Below are 24407 nucleotides of genomic sequence, written 5' to 3'. Positions count from 1 at the left end.
AGGATTGTTGTCTAAAGAGGGTGCAAAAAATCATTGAGGATCTCTTCCATCCTGCACACATCTTTCCTGTCGGAGAAGAGATGCAGGAGTATCAGAGCTAGCCTCACCAGGCTGAGGAACAGCTTCTTCCCATGGGCAGAGAGAATGCTGAACAAGCAAAGGAACTGCTCACACTAACCATTCGAGATTCTCATATTTATTTATTTGTATAGATGAAATACTTGTCCTCCCTATGTATTTTTTGCCTGTATGTGTGTTTTGTCTAGTTGTATGTCTGCTTTTTTTCTACACTGATGACTGGAGAGCCCTGCTTTGTTGTGTTGTACTGTAGAATCAGGTGACAATAAATTTGACTTAATCACTTCCTCTGTCACAGCTGCTGCCTGTAGTTGGTGAAATAGAGTACACTATGACTAAAATATAGTTCAGGGCACTCCTAGACAATTAGAATCTCATATTTAGAAGAACATGTGTGTTTTCCAACAGCAATTCTATTATACTGTTGGCTGTTGTCTGTTGACTGATGTTAGAAGCCATTGATGTATAATATAGTAGTACACAAGTGCTATAGAAACTTGGCATGTAAAACAGCATCCATGGAAAGTAAATGACAGTCAATGTTTCAGACCTGAGCCCTTTCTTCAGCAAGAACTTTTTTTCCATTTGGTGGTGTGATTCTTCCCATGAAGCAGACTCACTCACTCAACAATGTATATATTCAAGAGAAAAATGTCTGTATGTAGACTCACTCATTTTGAAATAATTGGATCAGGTCAATCTTAATAAATTATAATGAAATCCTGATTCTTGGATGGCTTATTTTCATATCAAAAAATAGCAAGTTTTGTTTTAATAACCATGACATCTTCTTCACTGATTTTTAAATTTTGTGTTGTAATTTGAAAGCAAAAGTTCTCAAATTCGTGCACTCTTGCAAAAAAATATAAGTTATTTTATGGTTAAATGGATACTCCTGATACTCTAATTATCAGATCAATTCTTGTGAGCAGCTGACATTCTCTTTAATATCCTCAATAATTGTAAAGTTATAAGAACAAACCAGAGTTTGGATTGGTAGTTGAGTTATTAATCTAGACTAGATTCATAATCATAGAAGATAGTCATCATATTATTCTGCAGGTTGATTAACACTATGAAAGTTCTCAATTTGTAATATTTATCAAAAATTCTTGTTCTTTTATCAAGACATGAATGTCATTTGCATTGTGGCCAACTGAATCCTCAATTTTGCCCCTTTCTATTATACTTGTGTTTCCTGTAACTTTTTAAAGTCTGTTTTCAAGGAAGGGAACTTTAACTGCTAATTGGCTGTTTGCTTTGAGTAATCATGGTGAAGAGGATTCCTGTAACCACTACAATCTATCTGATCTGTGATCCAATTAGCATATATGAATAAGGATGCTGTTGGTATTGAACTGATGCGATAGAGTATGTAAGATCTGCTTTTTTGAAATAAATTGGGAAAGGTTTGTTAATGTAGGTCACATACAAACACTTTAAAACAGATCTTATTTAAAATACTGGAGCTCTGCTAATGCTAGACATGTCAGGGCCTCAGAGGCTTTGCAAAAGCTTTGGAGAGTGCCCAAGAGGCTTCACCAATGGATTGTTGTTTACCAAAAGGCAACAGATGAAAGAGCTTGTTGGAGGCACATATTGGGAACTTGTTGTTCAAAGAGGGTCATGTGGTTTTGCAAGCAGAGAGGATTTAGCAGGCTTTCTCTTCGTGAGAAAAAGAGAGAGACACACAGCAGCAGCTGGGACTGGAACAGGACAAGCTGGCAAGCTTGTGGAAAGTTCCATTTTGGAAGACGGGTTGTGAGTTCTTAGTTCAGCCTGGTCAAAGCCCTCATGGTTCATGCAAGAGGAGAGGACTGGCTGCCTAATGTTTCACTTGAAATAAGAGAAACAAAAAAGAATTCTGTGGTGACCTGAAAGAAAGAGGTTATCATTCTGGAGAACCCTGAAGGGGCAAGTTTCATCAGCAAGACACTGAAGTGGCTGGGTAACCATTGTACAACAAATCTCTCTCTGAAAACTGACAAGAACCTTCCAGAGAGGTAACCATTTACCTTTCAAGCACCAAAGCCTGGTGAACTTTATAAATGTTAAATTCTGTGCACAGTATAAGAATTGCCTGCAACCAGTGAATTTGGAGGAATGAGAAGTGAGATTGGACTGTGAATCAAAGAATTTTTCTGAACATACACACAAACACATTACAAACACGGGCGCTTAGAATTGGAGGGGGGTTAAGTTAGGTTAGTTAAGTTAAAGTGTGATTCTGTTTTCATGTTTAAAGATAATTGAAAGCAACTTTTGTTTAAGTAGCCATTTGTCTTGGTGAATATCTATTGCTGCTGGGTTTTGGTGTCCTCTGGGCTCATAACACCGATTACTTAATTGCCTTGCCAGATATTTTCCATTAAAATTAGAGGGTTCTTGAGGTGTAACTTGGACCATGAAAAGTGTTGAATGTGTTCGATATTTTATTGTTGCATACCCTTTTGAAATATGGCATTAGTGTGTTGGGTTTAGGAAAGGTCCTCCAAGATGACTCCTCAGAATTTAAATTTGATCACCCTTTTCACCTCTGATCCCCCAGTGATCACTGGTTTTCCCTTCGTAAAGTCCACAATCAGCTCTTTGTGTTGGTGACCTTGGGTGCGAGGTTGTTGTTAGTACACCATTCAGCCATGTTTTCAATCTCCCTCATTGACTCAATGCTGACTCATTGCCCATTTTTATGTAACCCATTACTGTAGAATCAACAGCAAATTTGAGGGTGGTTGTTTAATCCTTGTTTAAGATCCTGATCCCCTGCTGGATCTGATTCCACTTGAACAATGTTCGTGCAAACTTCCATCCTAGCCCTTCTCTGGAAGTTCCTGCCCCTCCAGCCAGCCCAAATTCTTTGGCCAGATCTTTAGTGAGCCTTCCCCTCCAAGGTCTAGCCAAATTCCAGTTTACAGACTAAATTGGATTGAGAACAAATTTAAGCACAATTGGAAGAGTTCTGAAACCATGCTGTTCTTCGCATACTGGTGTCCAATGTTTTGGAGGTTTGTAGAGGTGCCAGAAGAGCTAAATAGATTCAGATGTTATGCACAGGTGTTGGGGAAGTAACTTGCATTTCATATCTTTAGGACTTTCAAAGCACTTAGTCAGTAGTTTTCAAACTCCGCCCCCCCCCCCTCAACCTTGAATTCCTCCTTAAGCAATCGCTATGCCATAAGTGCTCTGATTAGTAAGGGATTGCTTAAGGTGGTATGGGAGTGGGAAGTGAAGGCTGAGAATCACTGCTCTAGACCCAATTGTTACTGAAATACTTTGCTTGAGGAAAAATTGTCATTGGCCCATTTCCTTTGGAGTTATGAAACCGTGCACATAAGAAGTCAATTAGGTAGGATTAAAACAGTGGTTTTCAAATTTTTTCTTTCCACTTATCACGTTAAGCAATCCCTTACTACTAATCACAGAGCACTTGTGGCATAAGGATTGCTTAAGGTGGAATGTGAGTTTAGGGGGGGCAGTTTTAATGGCTTTTTTGGAGTTCAAGTGCTGACTTACTATCTGTAGATCCACATACATGTTGTCTATATGCTGCTATGAGTATTAATAAATGTATTACAACCGACCCCCCCCCCCCCCCCCCCAATAACCCCTCGTGTGATGTCCATTGAATAGTGTTTGCTGTTAGATCAATTGATGTGCTGGCAGGTAGTAAAAAAAATATCAGTAGTCAACCTGGGCTAGAGCCAGGGTTTGTGCCTTGAGAGGGGAGTTCAGTAATGTGAGTTGGGTGTGCAGCCAGAAATGGGATTGAGTTAAAGTTGAGAACACTGTGGGTCAGGAATGTGGTTAGGTTTGTGGCTGTAGCAATATCTGGAGTGATTGCACATTTCAGCTTGTAAAAAAATAATATAACACTGAGGAGTTTATTACTGCATTATTTTACAACTTCACGGTCATTACTGCAGCCTTAATTTACCTCTTTGTTGTTTTCTGTGGGAACTGTGTACCCCTGTCCATTACAAATTGGAGTAGCCTTCGTGATAAAGGGAAAAAAAAATCAAAGGTTGAATTCCTAGAGAGTGGTCTGTATTGCAGTTTTCTGCAATGCAAAGCCATGCCATCTATGATGGAATACATCCCAGGGTATTGAAAGAAATGGCAGAAGTTATAGGTGCTTAAGTGATTATTTACCAAAATTCTCTGAACTTTGGGCAGGTTCCATCATATTGGAAGACAGTGAATGTCACTCCACTATTTTTTAAAAAAGGATGTAGGTAAGAGACAGGAAACTAAAGGTCAGTTAGTTTAGCATCTATTTTGGAAAATGCTTGAAGCTATCATTAAAGAAGAAATTGTGAGGCATCCGTAGTGAAATTAATTCAGCAAAGGTGAGTTCTTTTTGACGATCTTGCTGGAGTTCTTTGAGGATATAATGAGTAGATAGAGGAGAGCAGATGGACATTGAACGCCTTCTGGAAATCCAAGTACACAATAAGGTGCTGCATAAAAGACGTACATAAGATAGGGATGTATAGAATTGGGGTGATGTATTAGCATGGATAGAAGATTGGTTAACCAAAAGAAAGCAGAGAGTTGGAATACAGTGGTGTTTTTCTTGTTGGCAATCAGTGGTAACCAGGGTGCCATAGGAGATGGTGCTGGGCCTGTAACTGTTCATGATATACAATAATGATCTGGAAGAAGGGACAGAGTGCAGTGTATCTAAGTTTGGTGTTAACACCAAACTGAGTGGAAAACCAAATTGTGCAGAGAGTCTGCAGAGAGACATAGATTAATTGAGTGAGCAAGGATCTGGTAGATGGAGTAAAATGTTATCCTTTTTGGAAGGAAAAATGGAAGATATTTTTGTTTTTTGAATATTTTATTTATACACAAGCTTGTGGAGCCATATACAGTGTCATCCCAACAATGGCATTTCACATTCTACATGTATTCATTTTGTTTATAACTACATACATATATGCATACACACATAAATCTATATGTGTCTGTGTGTGTGGGTGTGCACGTGCGCGTATCATACATACATACATACATATATACACCCACACATAAAACAAGGTGACTCACTCAAACCAACAACAACAAAACTTTTACACCAGGAAAATAAATAATAAGGGTTAGGGATTGTCGCAGCTCAGTGGGCGGCCTCATTCCTGACTTTCCTTGATTGGGATCAGTGTGAGGGAGAGGAAGCCGCAGCATGGAACGGGGAAACCAATCACCACCATGCACCTATGTAGTGCACATATGGCTGACAGATCTTACGAAAGGTACCGTTTTTGTTTCTCCTCTGCATTTCCCTGTTCCATCGTTTGATACTAAGACTAGAGTCAGACTTCAAAGTCACCGCAATGGACTTCCTGGCCACTCCAATGAGCTTAACACAAATTGGATTTGAAATTTGGACAACTTCATTGTAAGCCTTGTGTCCATTATGTTTCCCAGAAGGAACAATTCTGGGTCCTGTGGGAATTGCCTATAATTTTCTCCAGGACTTGGCCTAGATCTACCCAAAGGTGCCTCACCTTGGTACATGACTAGGTTGCGTGCACAAACATCCTGGTCACAACGTCACATCTGAAGCATTTGTCTGAGTTCCAGTTTTGATCTGTTGATTTTCTGCGGCGTTATGTGCAGGTGGTGCAAAATGTTATACTGGACCAGCCTGAACCTTGCATTGATGACCGTGGTCATGCTTTTGCGGCATAGGTCGGACCAGCATCTCTCATCAATTGCAATACGCAATGCCTGACTCCCATCTTTCTCTCGACCTATGAAGGCCTGATTGGGTCCCTCTGACTGGAACAGGCAATACATTGCCAAAATAAATTTCGTACTGCTCTCCCTTTGAATCAAGGCCTCTATGTTACTGCATTGATGTAAGGCCATACTTACACCCAATACGAAAATACCTTATTTGAAGATAGCTGTGGAATGTCTGATTTGGCAAATCATATTTATTTTTTAGTTGCTCAAACAACATTAATTGCCCCTGCTCGTAACAGTCCTCTATGCACCTGATGCCATTACAGCGCCAGATGTCCAGGATCTTGTTACCTACCATTAATAGTATTTTAATTTATTAGGAGTCAGGGTCGTTTTTGGCGACAGCTCCACTTTAGTGTTCAAATACTGATTAATATTGGTCCAGATACTAATCACTTATTTTAGTTTGGGGCTGCCCTTCTTCCCTGACAGCAATTTGGTGTCCCATTTGTAAATGAAATCCTCTGTTATTTTCTCTCCCATCAAGTGTAGATCTATTTGTGCCCAGGGTGGTACACCTCCTCCCTGAAAGAGAGAGACGATGTATCTCGACTGAGCAGCCCAATAATATTATTTGAAGTCTGGCGTTCTCAATCCGCCTAGACTATAGTCCCATGTTGATTTTTCCATAGAGACCTTTGCCACCTTTTACCACTCCAGAAAAGCCATAATATCACTAGCATGGTTTTCTTAATTTTAAAGTAAAACTTCAAAAAAAAACTGGCTCAGACATTCCATCTTTTTATGGTTTTTGCACATAAGTTAATTTTCTGTAATTTTCTTGCTTGCCTCTGAAATGGCTGTTCAAACAGGCAGGGCATTTATACTAAATAAGGTTGAGTTGTGATCTTGGAGGTTTGAGGTTAAGTTGAATGATAGTTGCCTCCAAATATAACTGAGTTTTAAAAATTTTGTGCAATTATTCTCCATTTTCAGAGGGAGACAACCCCCCCTCCCCCCCACGCAAGTCTATTGTCCCCACCCCTGCGGGCCCCTCTCTTACCTTCAGTGGAAAGGTGACTCTCGACCCCAAACACCCGGTGGGAGAGATGCAGGCAGCACCTGGCTCAATGCAGGATCAATGGGCGTCTTCCTTACCCATAATCCCCCATGCAGCTAGAACTGCTCTGGATCCCTGGCACAGGCAGAGTGGTTCCAGCTGCATGGGGGATTTTAGGAAATGGAGACAGCTGTTACTCCCGCATTGAATTGTCACCACAAACCAGTGCAGCACTCCGGTGAACTCTGGGCTCTGCACCCCTGCTGCCGCATCCAGAGTTAGATGGGGGAGGGGTGATGAATGGCCGGGGGGGTAGACAGATGGTGTGGGGGGAGGGTCGATGGCCGGGGCAAGGGAGGGAGGGGTGATGGATGCTGGGGGGGGCGAGGGAGCAACAGATGGCCAAAGGTGATGGGTAGCAGAGGCTAGGAGCGAGATGGTCAGGCGTATTTGTTAGCCTATTGTTGCGGCCAGCCTGCAGTTCAGTTTAGACTGCAGCCTGGCCGCAAAATTGTCTAGGGCTGCCGCAGGAAAAAATTCTGGAGAGAAATTAGTTTCTAATTCTGTTTTGTAGCGGCAGTGTAAAAAGCATATTTGATGAGCAGATGTCATTACTGAAAAAATACCCGTTTTTGGAAGTTGCCAGTATTTGGTGTTTTTTGTTTGCAGCAGCCCATGCTCAATAAACTGACATTCTAAATCTATATCAAAGATTATAGATGTGAAATTTAGTATGTGATTGAATCATAATGTCATTTATTGCATAGGAACCATAATATAGTATAATTAACAATTTTGTCTGCCAATATTAAATCGTAATGCTGCTTAATTTTTTTTATGCAATGAAACACTTTGGGAAAATTTTGAGGATGTGAATTTCATGATGTCAATGTTTTTTTTGTTTCTTTCCATTGTTTCTGTTTATATTGTCCTTGAATTTTTCTGCCATTACCTTTGTGTAGTTTTGTACATCAATTGGCTCGTCAGTAGAACATTCAAACCTAAAAAATGGATTGATTACTGCTCACTTTGTGTGTCCTAAGTACATAAAAGTTGATTTTATGCAATCTGTTTAAAACTGAATTCAAAGTTTCATGGTTAATCTTAGTTGATAAATTGTTCATGTGAAAGCAGCATTCAAGTATTGTGGATTATTTTGAGTACATCTAATTATTTTTGAATGGTTGTAAACATAATATTCACTGATGCAATGTGTCATAAAATTCTACAGTCTATTTTACTGTTGGCTTCCCACTTTATTAGTTCCAATCCTTTCTGCATTTTTTTTCTATTTTTGACTTAACTGATCAGAAAAATAGTTCTGTAGGTGATTTGAAAATTCCTTCAAAATTTTCTTAAAATCACTTGTATTACTCTTTCTTGATGTTAAAAAAACATTGAAAGATATCCATCATAATGAGTCTTTTAATAAAGCCTGGCATTGCAAGATAACAAAGTTGCTTTAGTAGTTAATGAGCGTTAGATTTGAAGTATTTGCATCTCATGATTTTGTCACTATAAATCTGTCACTTTTTCTCAGTAGCAATAAAGTGGAAGCATCCAATGTAACTGAGGGTCCCACAATGGTATCAACAACTATTGCAAACTTGATTTGACAAACAAATTCCCTGTTCTAAACAGAAATCATTTTGAATCCATTGTCTGCTGTCGATCAGGATATTTGTATATTCATATTGCTGAGTGTTAATGTTGTACAGGAGAAGGATAAATGGATCCAATAAATGAGATAAAAGAAATGGTTACACAGATTGTGTGCTTGTTGACTAAGCTTAACATCTGGATGAAACATTTTTATCTTGCACTAAATAGAATTGAAAGTTCCTGCTGTAGACAGGAGGCAAGTGGCAGTCACAAAATGACTCGTGTTTGCGCACAGCTTGCATGATGCAGAGATGTAATTATGTGTAATCAAGTTGTTTCATGCATTGTACCTTTTATAGTGCTTCTTTGGTATTTTGCTATTATACTTCATTCATGTTTTGTGCACTATTTCGCTATTAAAATTTGGAGTGTTCCACTAGCCTTCAAAGGGAAGGTAAGGACTTTAGACTTGCCATTTCTTCCCACCAAATACTCTCAAAGTTATCTTCATGCAACTATCTTTTGAATCCTGTCAAATGTGCAAATATTTGCCTTGCAGAAGAGCAATTAATTGATCTCTGGAAAGGATGGGTGATCCCAACATTCCTTGTTTGTGTTTCTCCTCACAACTTATTTTTCCACTTGATTTTGTATTATTAGAAAATTTGCATAAAATACAATTCAACTTCTCATTCATCAAGATTTTAAAAATGTAATCCTATAACTACAGCCTCCCAACCTGAAACTTGTTTTTATTTCCAACTTATCCCATATCTATTCATACTCATGTATACATTACAATATGTTAAATACTTAATGCAATAAAAAGACAGAAACTCTCTGGACTAGCATCCTTTTGCAGCACAAAAAAATCTAAAACCACAGAAAATATCACTGCAAAAAAAAAAGGCTCCAAAAGTAAACTTGGAAATTATAGACTGCTGAGCCTGATGTCAGTAGTAAGTAAATTAGTGGAATATGTTCTAAGAGATCAGATATACAATTATTTGGATAACCAGAAACTGACTAAGGATAGACAACATGGCTTTGTGCATGGTAGGTCTTGCTTAACAAATCTTGTAGAGTTTTTTGAGGTTATCAGGAAAGCTGATGAAAGAAAGGCTCTGGATGTTGTCTATATAGACTTTAGTAAGGCATTTGACAAGGTCCCATGTGGGAGGTTAGAAAGGTTCAGACGCTAGATGTTCGTGGTGAAGAAGTGAACTGGATTCAACAATGGCAGGACAGAAGAAGCCTGAGGGTAGTGGTGGATGATTGCTTATCAGATTGGAGGCTGTGAAAAGTGGTGTGCCTAAGGGATCAGTTCTGGGACCATTATTGTTTCTAACCAGATCATTGATGTAGATGACATTGTGGTAAATTGGATCAGCAAGTTAGCAGATGAAATTAAGGTTGGTGGCGTTATGGACAGCGGAGGTTTTCAAAGCTTGCAGAGGGATTTGGAGCAGCTGAAAAATGGGAGGGAATTTAATGCAGACGAGTGTGAGTTTTGCATTTCAGAATTAGGATTTATTGTCGTGAACAAATCATGAAATTCGGTGTTTTGCGGGAGCATCATAGTGCAAACATATTAAAGCCATCTTACGGCATAAACATATATATAAAAAAAAAATAACAATAGTGCACGTAAAGTAAGGCAGGGTCTTTGGTTCATTGATTATTCAGGAATCTGATGGTAGCGGGGAAGAAGCTGTCCTTGTGCCGTTGAGTGCTTGTCTTTAGACTCCTGTAACTTTTTCCCGATGATAGCAGAGTGAAGAGGGCATGGCCTGGGTGGTGGGGGTCTTTGAGGATAGAGGCTGCTTTTTTAAGACACCGCCTCGTATAGATGTCCTTGGAGTGAAGTCTGGTGCCTGTGATGTTGCAGGCTGAGTTAAACCTCTGGAGTTAATTCTTGTCCTGAAAGTAGGCGCCTCCATACCAAGCAGTGATGCAACCAGCCAGAATGCTCTCCATGGTACACGTGTAGAAGTTTTTGAAAGTCTTTGGTGACATTCTGAACCTCCTCAGAAACCTCACAAAGTATAGCTGCCGGCGAGTCTTCTTTGTGATTGCATCAACATGGAGACTCCTGGACAGATTTTCAGAGATGTTGACACATAGGAATTTGAAATTCTTGAGCCGCTCCACTACTAAGCTCTTGATGAGGGCTGGATCATGTTCCCCTGACTTCCTCCTGTCCACAATCATCTCCTTGGTTTCACTGACATTGATCATAAGGTTGTTGTCATTACACCATCCAACAAGCAAATCATCTCCTTGGTTTCACTGACATTGATCATAAGGTTGTTGTCATTACACCATCCAACAAGCTGATTTATCTACCTTCTTATGCTTCCTCATTGCCGTTGTGATTCTCGACAACCGTGGTGTCACCTGGTAGATGGCATTGGAATTCTGTCTGGCCACACAATCATGTGATTACAATGAGTAGAGCATTGGGTTAAGCACGCATCCTTGGGGTGCACCTGTGTTGATCATCAGTGAGGAGGGGACGTTGTTTCCAATTTGTACTGTCTGTGGTCATCATTGAGAAGGTCAAGGTTCCAGTTGCAGAAGGGGGTACAGAGGCCTAGAGTTTGTAGCTTTTTGTCCAGCTCTGAGGGAGTAATTCTATTGAAGGCTGAGCTGTAGTCATTGAAGAGCAGCCATATGTATGAATTGCTGTTTTTGAGTTGATCCAGAGCCGAGTGGAGAACCAGTGATATTGCATCTGCTGTGGAGCGATTATGATGATGGGCAAATTGCAGTGGATCCAGATCTTTGCTTAGGTACATATTAATTATGGCCAAGACCTGCCTCAAAGCATTTCATGATAGTAGAAGTTAGTGCTAGTTGGCAGTAGCCATTGAGGCAGTCCATGGTACTTTTTGATTGATTGGATGATTGATGCCCTTTTGAAGCTGGTGGAGACCTCTGACTGCCATAATGAGAGGTTGAAAATGTCCGTGAACACTCCAGCTAGTTGGTTTTGCACACATTTTCAGTACACTGAGAGGTACACCGTCAGGGCCTGATGCCTTCCAATGGTTCACCCTCTTGAATGATCTTCTGACGTCACCCTCTAAGACAGATATCACAGGATACTCAGCCTTTTTCAGGGATTCCAGTAGGCATAGCGGGCATTCATCTCATCAGGTAGTGAAGCATCACAGCCATCTATAGAGTTTGCCTTCACTTTGTAGGCTGTAATGGCCTGCACTCCCTGCCATAGCTGCTATGCATCTGTCTCCAGCTTCCTCTGGAATTGCCACTTTGCTTTGGAGATGGCCTTCTGCAGGCCATACCTGGACTTCATGTAAAGTCTCAATTCCCCAGCCTTAAATGCCCTTGTTCTCGCCCTCAGCAGGTTGCTGATTTTCTGATTCATCTGTGGCTACTGGTTGGGGAACTCCCAGTATTTGCACGTGGGTACACACTCATCCACTCAGGTCTTGATGAAGTCGATGACATCTGTTGCATATTTATTCAAGTCTATGGATGAGTTCTTGAATATGTTCCAGTCTACCAATTCAAAGCAATCCTGCAAATGCTCCTCTGCCTATCTCGACCACACCTTTTGCTGTCTTCACAACTGGCAGCGGCGGCCCCGGTCTGGGCACAGGGAAAGCAGCGCCGGCCCTGTTCCGGGCAGAAGGTAGGCGGTGGCGGCCCCGATCTGGGCAAGAGCTAAGGGGAGGCGGCGGCCCCGGCCTAGGTCGAGTGAGGCAGGTGGAGGGCCCGGTCCGGGCAGAAAGTAGGAGGCAGCGGCCCCAGTCCGGACACAGGGAAAGCAGCAGTGGCCCCGGCCCCGGTCCGGGAAGAGGGTAGGCGGCGGCGGCCCCGGCCTCGGTCGAGTGAGGCAGGCGGAGGCCCCGGTCCGGGCAGAAAGTAGGAGGCAGCGGCCCCAGTCCGGGCACAGGGAAAGCAGCGGCGGCCTCGGCCCCGGTCCGGGCAGTATGGACCGACCTAGGAGGGGAGGCAGACCCCTCAAGCCCGGGTAAGAAACCTGCATAGGAGAAGGCCACTCCGATATAAAACCTACGACCCAAGGACCTCACTGCCACGTCCCAGCTTGCTTGGCCACGGCACACGAAGCAAGGGTTCCCCCTCCACGTCCTCCCCCTCCACGTCCTCCCCCTCCACGTCCTCCCCCTCCACGTCCTCCCCCTCCACGTCCTCCCCCTCCACGTCCTCCCCCTCCACGTCCTCCCCCTCCACGTCCTCCCCCTCCACGTCCTCCCCCTCCACGTCCTCCCCCTCCACGTCCTCCCCCTCCACGTCCTCCCCCTCCACGTCCTCCCCCTCCACGTCCTCCCCCTCCACGTCCTCCCCCTCCACGTCCTCCCCCTCCACGTCCTCCCCCTCCACGTCCTCCCCCTCCACGTCCTCCCCCTCCACGTCCTCCCCCTCCACGTCCTCCCCCTCCACGTCCTCCCCCTCCACGTCCTCCCCCTCCACGTCCTCCCCCTCCACGTCCTCCCCCTCCACGTCCTCCCCCTCCACGTCCTCCCCCTCCACGTCCTCCCCCTCCACGTCCTCCCCCTCCACGTCCTCCCCCTCCACGTCCTCCCCCTCCACGTCCTCCCCCTCCACGTCCTCCCCCTCCACGTCCTCCCCCTCCACGTCCTCCCCCTCCACGTCCTCCCCCTCCACGTCCTCCCCCTCCACGTCCTCCCCCTCCACGTCCTCCCCCTCCACGTCCTCCCCCTCCACGTCCTCCCCCTCCACGTCCTCCCCCTCCACGTCCTCCCCCTCCACGTCCTCCCCCTCCACGTCCTCCCCCTCCACGTCCTCCCCCTCCACGTCCTCCCCCTCCACGTCCTCCCCCTCCACGTCCTCCCCCTCCACGTCCTCCCCCTCCACGTCCTCCCCCTCCACGTCCTCCCCCTCCACGTCCTCCCCCTCCACGTCCTCCCCCTCCACGTCCTCCCCCTCCACGTCCCCAGACTCTACTGGTCTGGCAAGCCTATGGATGAACCATGCCTATCTGGTTTAGTCTTCATGGTCAAGAACTCCATTGCCTCCAAACTCTAAATCCTCCCGACAGGCCACTCAGACCGGATCATGTCCATGCGACTCCCCCTTCAAAACAAGCGTTGCATCACCCTCATCAGTGTCAATGCCTCAACCCTCCAGGCGGAACCAGCAGAAAAGGACAAGTTCTACACTGACCTGCGCAACCTCATTCAACGCACCCCTACAGCCGACAAGGTTGTCATCCTTGGCGACTTCAACGCTCGCGTCGGCAAAGACTCAGAAACCTGGCCAGGAATCCTGGGCAAGCATGGTGTCGGCAAGTGCAACGACAATGGGCGCCTCCTGTTGGAGCTCTGCGCAGAACAGCGGCTTGTCATTACAAATACCCTTTTTCAGCAGAGGGACAGCCTGAAGACTACCTGGATGCATCCCCGATCCAAACACTGGCACCTCCTGGACTACGTCCTGGTGCGAGAAAGAGACAAACGAGATGTGCTCCACACCAGGGTCATGCCCAGTGCGGAATGCCACACTGACCACCGGCTGGTTCGCTGCAAGCTCAACCTTCACTTCAAGCCAAAGCCCAGGAACAGTAAAGCCCCCAGAAAGAGGTTCAATGTTGGAAACCTGCAGTCAGACGAAGTGAGAGGAAACTTCCAGGCAAACCTCAAAGCAAACCTCGACGATGCAATCCGCCTCACGGACTCGTCCCCTGAAACCCTCTGGGATCAGCTGAAGACTACCATACTGTAATCCATTGAAGAGGTACTGGGCTTCTCCTCCAGGAAAAACAAGGACTGGTTCGACGAAAACAGCCAGGAAATCCAGGAGCTGCTGGCAAAGAAGCGAGCTGCCCACCAGGCTCACCTTGCAAAGCCGTCCTGGCCAGAGAAGAAACAAGCCTTCCATCGCGCATGCAGCCATCTTCAGCGCAAACTCCGGGAGGTCCAAAATGAGTGGTGGACTAGCCTCGCCAAGCGAACCCAGCTCAGCGCGGACATTGGCGACTTCAGGGGTTTTTACGAAGCTCTAAAGGCTGTGTACGGCCCCTCACCCCAAGTCCAAAGCCCGCTGCGCAGCTCAGACAGCAAAGTCCTCCTCAGCGACAAGATCTCCATCCTCAACCGATGGTCAGACACTTCCAATTTTTTTTCAGTGCCAACCACTCAGTCCAAGATTCCGCCCTGCTCCAGCTCCCTCAACAGCCCCTAAGGCTAGAGCTGGATGAGGTCCTAACCTGGGAAGAGACATATAAGGCAATTGAACAACTGAAAAGTGGCAAAGCAGCAGGTATGGATGGAATCCCCCCCAGAGGTCTGGAAGGCTGGCGGCAAAACTCTGCATGTCAAACTGCATGAGTTTTTCAACCTTTGTTGGGACCAAGGAAAACTGCCTCAGGACCTTCGAGATGCCATCATCATCACCCTGTACAAAAACAAAAGCGAGAAATCAGACTGCTCAAACTACAGGGGAATCACGCTGCTCTCCATTGCAGGCAAAATCTTCGCTAGGATTCTCCTAAATAGAATAATACCTAGTGTCGCCGAGAATGTTCTCCCAGAATCACAGTGCGACTTTGGCACAAACAGAGGAACTACTGACATGGTCTTTGCCCTCAGACAGCTCCAAGAAAAGTGCAGAGAACTAAACAAAGGACTGTACATCACCTTTGTTGACCTCACCAAAGCCTTCGACACCGTGAGCAGGAAAGGGCTTTGGCAAATACTAGAGCGCATCGGATGCCCCCCAAAGTTCCTCAACATGGTTATCCAACTGCACGAAAACCAACAAGGTCAGGTCAGATACAGCAATGAGCTCTCTGAACCCTTCTCCATTAACAATGGCGTGAAGCAAGGCTGCGTTCTCACACCAACCCTCTTTTCAATCTTCTTCAGCATGATGCTGAACCAAGCCATGAAAGACCTCAACAATGAAGACGCTGTTTACATCCGGTACCGCACGGATGGCAGTCTCTTCAATCTGAGGCACCTGCAAGCTCACACCAAGACACAAGAGCAACTTGTCCGTGAACTACTCTTTGCAGACGATGCCGCTTTAGTTGCCCATTCAGAGCCAGCTCTTCAGCGCTTGACGTCCTGTTTTGCGGAAACTGCCAAAATGTTTGGCCTGGAAGTCAGCCTGAAGAAAACGGAGGTCCTCCATCAGCCAGCTCCCCACCATGACTACCAGCCCCCCCACATCTCCATTGGGCACACAAAACTCAAAACGGTCAACCAGTTTACCTATCTCGGCTGCACCATTTCAACAGATGCAAGGATCGACAACGAGATGGACAACAGACTCGCCAAGGCAAATAGCGCCTTTGGAAGACTACACAAAAGAGTCTGGAAAAACAACCAACTGAAAAACCTCACAAAGATAAGCGTATACAGAGCTGTTGTTATACCCACACTCCTGTTCGGCTCCAAATCATGGGTCCTCTACTGGCATCACCTACGGCTCCTAGAACGCTTCCACCAGCGTTGTTTCCGCTCCATCCTCAACATTCATTGGAGCGACTTCATCCCTAACATCGAAGTACTCGAGATGGCAGAGGCCGACAGCATCGAATCCACGCTGCTGAATATCCAACTGCGCTGGATAGGTCACGTCTCCAGAATGGAGGACCTTCGCCTTCCCAAGATCGTGTTATATGGCGAGCTCTCCACTTGTCACCGTGACAGAGGTGCACCAAAGAGGTACAAGGACTGCCTAAAAAAATCTCTTGGTGCCTGCCACATTGACCACCGCCAGTGGGCTGATAACGCCTCAAACCGTGCATCTTGGCGCCTCACAGTTTGGCGGCCAGCAACCTCCTTTGAAGAAGACCGCAGAGCCCACCTCACTGACAAAAGGCAAAGGAGGAAAAACCCAACACCCAACCCCAACCAACCAATTTTCCCCTGCAACCGCTGCAATCGTGTCTGCCTGTCCCGCATCGGACTTGTCAGCCACAAACGAGCCTGCAGCTGACGTGGACTTTTTACCCCCTCCATAAATCTTCGTCCGCGAAGCCAAGCCAAAGGGGAAGGGCTTCCCTTAGTTTTCCAGATGCCAGTAATCAGTCAGCATAATGGAGGATGTAGCCCTTAGACTGCAGCACTATGTTTGGAGAGACAAACCAAGAAGGGACACCTGGTGAATGGTAGGGCACAGAGGAGTGTAGTAGGACAGAGGGACCTGGGAATACAGATACATAATTCCTTGAAAGTGGTGTCACAGGTGGATAGGGTTGTTAAGGGAGCTTTTGGCATATTGGCCTTCATAAGTCAGTGTATAAGGTTCTAAAGGGAGCTTTTGGCATATTGGCCTTCATAAGTCAAAGTGTATAAGGTTCTAAAGGGAGCTTTTGGCATATTAGCCTTCATATTGAATATAGGAGCTAGTTAGAGTAAAGTTGGAAAAGACATTGATGAGGCCAAATTTGGAGTATTGTGTGCAGTTTGGGCACCCAAGTAAAGGGAAGTTATCAATAAGATTGAAAGAGTGCAGAGAAGATTTACTCAGGTATCGCCTGGGCTTCAGGAGCTGATTTACAGGGAAAGTTTGAACAGGTTAGGACTTTATTCCTTGGAGTGTAGAAGAATGAGGGGAGACTTGATGGAGGTATTTAAAATTATGAGGGGAATAGACTGAATAAATGGATTTTTCCACTGAGGGTAGGTGAGATACAAATCAGAGGACATGGGTTAAGCGTGAAAGGGGAAAAGTTTAGGGGGAATATGAGAGGAATTTCTTCACACAGAGAGTGGTGGGAGTGTGGAATGAGCTTGATGTGATGAATGCAGGCTCAATTTTGATATTTAAGAAGAATTTGGACTGGCACATGATGGGAGAGGTATGGAGGGCTATGGACTGGGTGCAGGTCAGTAGGACTAGGCATAAAAAATGGTTTGGGATGGATTAGAAGGGTTAAAGAGGTCTGTTTCTGTGCTGTAGTGCTCTATGCTCATCTTCCTCTGAGCAAGAGAACTATTCTTAAGTGCAGGCAATGAAAATCACACTTATCCAATTCACAGATAGCTACCCAAAAATTAGAGACTAGGAATCAAATTTGGTTTCACGGAATTTATGTTGGGAGAGTAAAGGAAATGCATTATTTTTCTTGAGCTTCTTGACACATGCACAAGTTTGGTGTTATGTAAAGTCAAAATAAGGGCTTTTCCAGTTGAATTACTTCCCCTTCCCTGTCCATCCCCATAACATGGAATCATTTTTATAGACATTCTCTGGGTCATGTAAGCATTCTGAGAATTATCCACAACCCAAAATGTCCATAATTTGTCTGAGATTGCTGTAAGATATGATTGCAAAAGGTTGATTGGCTACAGAATAGTACAGATATTCATTTATTAGTAAAATAGAATAGACCTGTACCATACATTTTAAACCTGCTGAACCACACATGCCAGACCAAAGTTTTAGCCTGTGTAATATCGATCGCTTTCCTTTACCCATCCTGTAAATTTCTTCCTCAAAAAAATTCTTAGATTTGTTAGGTTTGTTTTCCCTTTCTAAACCCCGTCAGTTCTCAACTATAAAGTCTTGTTTTGATATTCTTAGATGCTTTGTAGTCACTTTCTTACTGATGAATTTTTGTATCCTTCTCTTGAATGGTAGGTTTACATGTGTCACCTTGAAATCCATTGGTACAATATTATAATCTTACACAAAATGACTGCGGCCATCTTTCTCAATCTATTCAGTAAAGCTGTCATTCTTCTTTACTAATATAAACTATTTTAACCATCTCTCTAATTGTTGCACATTATTTCTGACAAACTGCATTTTCAATTATAATTTTGTTTTTAAAATTGCTGTGTTTCTTTATTTTATAATTACCATTACAGATACTTATGGATCTACATTTACTTCTTGTAGAACCTTTTAATGAAAAGCATCTTCATGGAAGGATTATCAATCAAATATTAGATTTCAAACCATGTAAGGAAATATTGAGGCTGTTGACCAAAAGATTGGTCCTTGGAATAGCATGGAGTTCAGAGCAGAAACAAGCATAACAGGAAGTGGAAGTTGGACAAGTATGAGTGAAATGAAAAGATGATAAAGATAAAATCAAGTAGCAAAGGGGATCAATATTTTTTTTTAAAAGTTAAAATTACAAAATTAAAGTAACAGAATTTTTGAGGCTCCTTTAAACCCTTATTTTATGCCTTAATCCAACATGTGCAAACCAAACTATTGATTCTTAATCAAATGGCACTATATTAAAATGTGTGCAGTTCAATGCCCATGAGTTCAACTGCTCAGGCTTTTGCGCTTATGTATGCAACACATTGGATCAAGTATTTGCTCAAGAGTAACATCTAAGATGACTTTTAATTAGATTCTTCTAAATATTGGAATGTAATTATAATCAGATTAATAGTGATTAAAAATTTGTGAGTTACTCAACATGTAGAAGACAATATAGTTAAGGAATTGTTTCCTGTGGAATGATAAATTAAAATATTCTAATAATTGGTATTATTTTCCTCAACTTAAGGTAGAAAGTAAATTCCATTGCATAATTTATTTTTTAAAGCTATGTAAATATATATTTTAAAACATTTTAAAAGCTTCATATATCTGCTAATTACTGTGAATTTATTGCTTGTTTCCTAAATCTCTGAACTGTTAAACATTATGTGGTATGTTTGCATTTCCTGCATTCTGTATCTTTAAAAATTGGCAAAAACATTTTTCTATAAGGATGGGTGAGAAGGGTTGGGGAGGGGCTGGTCCACAACACCTTCTTCCCTCTTTTTTTTCACCCTATTTATATACTGGAGATGTCCCCCATCCCACTTTAGTCTTGATAGAGGGTGTAGACCTGAAAGGTTTGTCTGGCTTTTTCTGAGCATAGGTATTGCTCAACCAACTGAGTTCCTCCAGCATCTGTTGTGTTTAAAATAAAATTTGATTGCCTTTTAGGTGCTCTGGTGCCTCCAAATACAGGGCTGCTCTACAAATTTGTAAGTCTTGTGGGTCTGGTGGAACTGAAAATGAAACTGCCAGCAAGTGTACTGTGGCAGGGCAAAAGGATGATAGTGACCATTTACAGATTGAAATGGCAACTGTGGGATGCAGCAGCTTTGCTTCAGCAGCATTAACTTGTGCAGATAAATCTTCTCAAGACAATCTCATCTTTGAAGGAAGCACTAAGGAAAACGGTGAGTAGCTAAGATTGATAGTTGCATTTAATGTAAACCTGGAAATACAGGTAAAACTACAGATATTTTTACCAATCTTTTTTCTTAAGAGTTTTAATTTTAAGAAAACACATATATTTTGAGCAGCAGCTGAGTAAACCGTTTCCTTTAACTGTACCAATATCCAAATATTGTTTCTAAATTAGACAGCTCCTCTTCAAAATTGCATTTTGTCAGAGAGAATGCTGCTTTTAGAATTCGTATGTAATGTAAAACATCTTTATATCATAGTAAGGAATTTCTTAAGGATTTCCCAAATGTATACTGTAAAAGCTTGTTTAAGAATAAAGATTTGCATTGGAGTTCTGAAGTCAATCTGAAGAAATCCCAAAGAAATTCCTGGTGCAGATGTTTACTAATAAGTTTTAAATAATGTATACTGAATCACAGTTACTACAGTAGTAGTAATAAAGACCTCCATTATTATGTTTAAGGAAAACTAATATGATATTGGATATCAGGATGTGCAGAAAAACTAACATTTGAAATCATGGGTTTCAAAGAGAAAACAGCCTCACAGTGAGTTTCTGTTGTATAATTAAATATTGATGGCTCTTCATATACAGATAAGTTCATACAAGTAGTGTTTATACAAAGAACTTGTTACAATGTCTGAACTGTTATTAATAAGGGTCATGAAAAACATATTGGTAGTTATGTTGCGATGTCGCGTGATAGAGACGATGGAAATGTACTATGTGATATTGACCGTAAAGAGGGATGATGCTTTTCAGCTAGTTTATAGGGTATTAGGAGAGAGATTAAAGTAGACCTCAAAGGTCAATTCCAGATTGCTACCACATGATTATCACCATATGGCTAGAGAATACTAAAATAACAAGCAGGATGTAGGAAAGGAGATTTGTTGTAGTGTCAGCTTTAGATTCTTGTAGTATTGGGAGTCATTCTGTATCAGGTCACAGAGCAGTGCAATAGGAACCTGGAAGTTGTTTCTGAAAGGAAGTAACCAAAATTGGATATGGAAAATAAGAGAGTGGAATTTAACCACAAATAGAAAAATTCCTAAAAGTACAAATAATACCACAGAAAATGTAGGAAATTTCAACCACCCCATGAATTGTGACAATGAATATAAAAGGTATAGAGTGCAAACCAAATAAGAAATGGACCAATTTTGGAATTGTCTGAGTGAAGAGTACAATGGTAGTGATAATTTTTTATAAATGCATTCATTATTTTGTTTCAGGATCTGATTATTGCCCATCCTTAAAAGCTCATTTAAGATGATGGTGACCCAGATGGAATGGGTCTGGGGTGACCCATAGGTTGAACGAAATGAGCATAATTTCCCTGAAGGGTAGAAGGTTTTTACAATAATCTAGCATTTACCATGGTGATCATTAATGACTAATTGTTAAATTATTTATCTGAATTTAGATTTTCCTGCTGTCATGGTGGGTTTTCAATTTAGGACTCTGGATTGTTGGTCTAGGTACTAGTCTGGTTTATTAATTATTGTGCCACCAATAATGCAGACAGATTTAATATATAGTATTAGGTAAACAAGAACTAAAAGTTCTCAGATGGAAATGGCCAGGATTAATAGGCTCAAATATGATTTAACATTTTTATTAGATTATTGCTATCAGTTCCAGAGTAGTTGGAGGCATTTCAAGTGATAAAGGCTGATAACAAATCTGTTACTGGTTAACACAGATGTAGGATTCTAAAATCTTCGCCCCTTTAATATAAAGAATAGAGCAAACAAAAAAAATTCTTCCTCAGATAACTGTTAACTCAGTGCTGCACATATCCTAAAGGAGTTCAGAAAGTATAAGGATGAAATTATAAAGAAGTGAATGCTTGAAAAATTTGGGCAAATATGATCAAGGAATAGCCAAGGAAGGGTGTAATCATGTAAAAGGATTAAGGACAATAGGAGAACAAAAACGTTGAGTTTAGGAGTTTTCGCGCGTCAGCTTGTGAACCTGTCCATTTTATAAATTAATATATTGCGATTAACAGTAAAAATAATAGACATTGTAATTCAAGATGAAGTGTGAAATATTAAATGTCATAAAAATGGTGAGAGAGGAAGTATTTTGAGATAAAATGTACCCCATATCACCATTGTGATGAGCTCTTCATCAATGTCTTCAAAAAGGCAATTCAGGATGAATAGCAAATGCTGATCTTGCTTATGACAGCCACACTCCTAAAAATAAAAATATTGAATCTATTCTGGATTTTTTAAAAATTAGGTGGTAGATTTAGAAAGGATCCAGCAAGGTACATGAGACACTGAGAAATATAAAGAAATTAAGGGTCCTTGGAGTTAATGATGTTATGAGCCCAGAGGACCCCAAAACCTAGCAGCAATAGAAATTCACCAAGACAAATAGTTATTAAATTAAAAGCAACTTTTGTTTATCTTTAAACATGAAAACTTTAACTTATTACTATTAACTTAGCTTAACTTAACCCCCTTCTAATTCTAAATGCACGTATATATAATGTGTGTATAAGTTTAGGAAAGTTCTTTGATTCACAGACCAATCTCACTTCCCACTATTCCAAGTTCACCGATGTCAGGCAATTGTTATACTATGCACAGAATTTAACATTTATGAATCTTCACCAGGCTTTAGTGCTTGAAAGATAAATGGTTACTGCTCAGGAAGGTTCTTGTTGCCTTTTGGACACCCACAACTGATTCCTTCTGATCAGCCACTGCAGTGTCTTGCCGAAGAAACTTTCCCCATCAGGGTTTTTCAGATGATAATCAGGTCACCACAGAGTTCCTTTTTGTTTCCCTTATTCCAAGTGAAACATTATGCAGCCAGCCATCTCCTCTTGTATGGACCACAAGGGCTTTGAATAGGCGGAATTAAGAACTCGCAACCCATCTTCAAAATGAGGTTTTTCCATAAGTTTGCCAGCTTGTCATGTCCAATCCCAGCTGCTGAACTGAATTCCCCCTCCCCCTCATGACTCTCTTAGAACAGCAAACTGCACTCAGACTGTGGGACCAGACCCAATCTTCTGAGTTCATTAATCTGTTGCTTTCCAAAACAATAATCCATTACTCTACAGCTTGTCCAATTAACACCTACTTGTGAAGTCCTTATAGGCATTCTTCCAAGTTTTTGCAAAGGCATTCAGAACCTGGACTGTCTGGCTTGATCAAGCAGAGCTCCAGCATTTTAAATGAGATCTGTTTTGAAGTGTTTGTATCTGTGTGTGATCTAACTAAAAACTCCATAATTTATCTTCCAAAAGCATATCTATATACAATATAAAGTATAATATAATCTGTCAAAATGACCACAGATCTTTCGTGGTAGCAGGGTATGTAGATAAGATTTTTTAAAAACATATTCTGTTCATATACAATAAAAACTCCTAAAAACGGGGCTGATTGGGTTGGTCTGTATTTTTGGATTTTCTGGATTCTTGGACAGTGCTTTTAAAATTAAAATTTAAAGAGAATAAAAAGATGAACAGGTACATTTTGATAGTTTATTAATGAAATGTTTTTTCATATAAAATAAAGTACAAAAAAATTGTTTCTTCATTTCCACGACTACTGTGCATCTGTGGCCCTTACGCATGAACTTGTGCACACAAAAGTGCACTAAATTTTTTAAAATTGAGAGTTTTCAAGATGTCTGGATTCTCGAGTGGTCTGGATTTCTGGCATCCAGATATTTAAACTTTTACTTTATTGCTAAAATGTATAATGCCCTGAAGATTTAGCTCAATCTGGACAAAACATGAACTTGGCCCCAAATATGTACACATCTGGTATGGAGTTTCAAGATTTGGATCTGGTGACAATAAGACAATGTTACTGGATGAACGTGATATTACACAAGATGGAAAAGAGGAGACTTGCGAGAATTTTATCAAGGCTAGAGAAGATTAGCTCAGGTAGAATTGTTTTCTCTAAAACGTTGAAAGGAAATTTGGAAATAATGCCAAGATTAAAAGAGGCCAATATATTGTAATCATCAGAAGGCAAATAAAGACAACGGATCTTGAAATCTTAAAAGAAAACATGCAGGAAGAGCTCAATCCTTCATCTAAAAAGTCCCAAAACAGGGCCTTGACCAAAGTGTCGATTTACATATTTTTCCTCCAAAGATATCACTTGATCATTAAGTTCATCCAGAGTTCTGTTTTTTTTTTTAAATATTCACTCTTTCTATCTACTGTATTTCAATTAAGGTAAATTAGTTACTGAAATTGATCTGGAAACCACTGCTTTAAAACTGGTCATTGTGATTTGAATGGGAAGGGCTTGAGTTTTAAAAATAAATGTCACTCAATTCTTGTTTCATTGAAGCATGACCTATCTTATAAGTGGTCTACCACATGAGCCCAGAATGCATTCTGAAATTTTTTTTTAAAAGACAGAAAATGCTGAAAGCATGCAACAACTTGGGCAACATCTGTGGAAAGTGAAACATATCTGTAGTTATTGTTTCAGGTTGAAGACACTTTATAGGAGCTTTCTGCTGGCTGTTGATGGAGTAACAGCTTTTTAAAGATGCTCCAAACTACCTTACTGTTTCCAACCCTTTAAGTCCTTATTCTTAAACTTCACATTGCTTACTAAATTTATTTGAATTAACTTCTGTAATTATCTTTAACATAACTATAAGGAGTGGTAAAGGTACTTGAAAAGAAGAGGTCTTTCCTGTGTCTTTAGAATCTATCATGGAATTGCTTCAAAAACAGCAATGAATCCTCTGATGCATTACGACAATTCAGAAATGAATCCAAAGCAAGATTGGATTATTTTCAAAAAATCTTAGGAGAACATG

The 24407-nt window shown here is 41.8% G+C and overlaps 1 protein-coding gene across 9 annotated transcripts in view; it reads left to right on the top strand.

Annotated features, from left to right (window-relative positions):
* lnx2a (ligand of numb-protein X 2a) overlaps nt 1-24407 on the top strand; it is an 87258-nt gene that overhangs the window by 28312 nt on the left and 34539 nt on the right. For all 9 annotated transcript variants that reach the window (XR_011342260.1, XM_069891510.1, XM_069891508.1 and 6 more), the window contains one exon: nt 19343-19581. Coding sequence is in view for 8 of the 9 variants with exons in the window: in XM_069891510.1 (XP_069747611.1) it covers nt 19343-19581 (239 nt within the window). In the remaining variant the exon portion in view is untranslated. The remainder of the gene's footprint in view (nt 1-19342; nt 19582-24407) is intronic.

The sequence above is a fragment of the Narcine bancroftii genome, chromosome 7 (assembly GCF_036971445.1).
Source record: "Narcine bancroftii isolate sNarBan1 chromosome 7, sNarBan1.hap1, whole genome shotgun sequence".
Lineage (NCBI taxonomy): Eukaryota > Metazoa > Chordata > Chondrichthyes > Torpediniformes > Narcinidae > Narcine > Narcine bancroftii.
The sequence above is the reverse complement of the archived record's forward strand: the minus strand, read 5'-3'. Positions and strand labels throughout refer to the sequence as shown.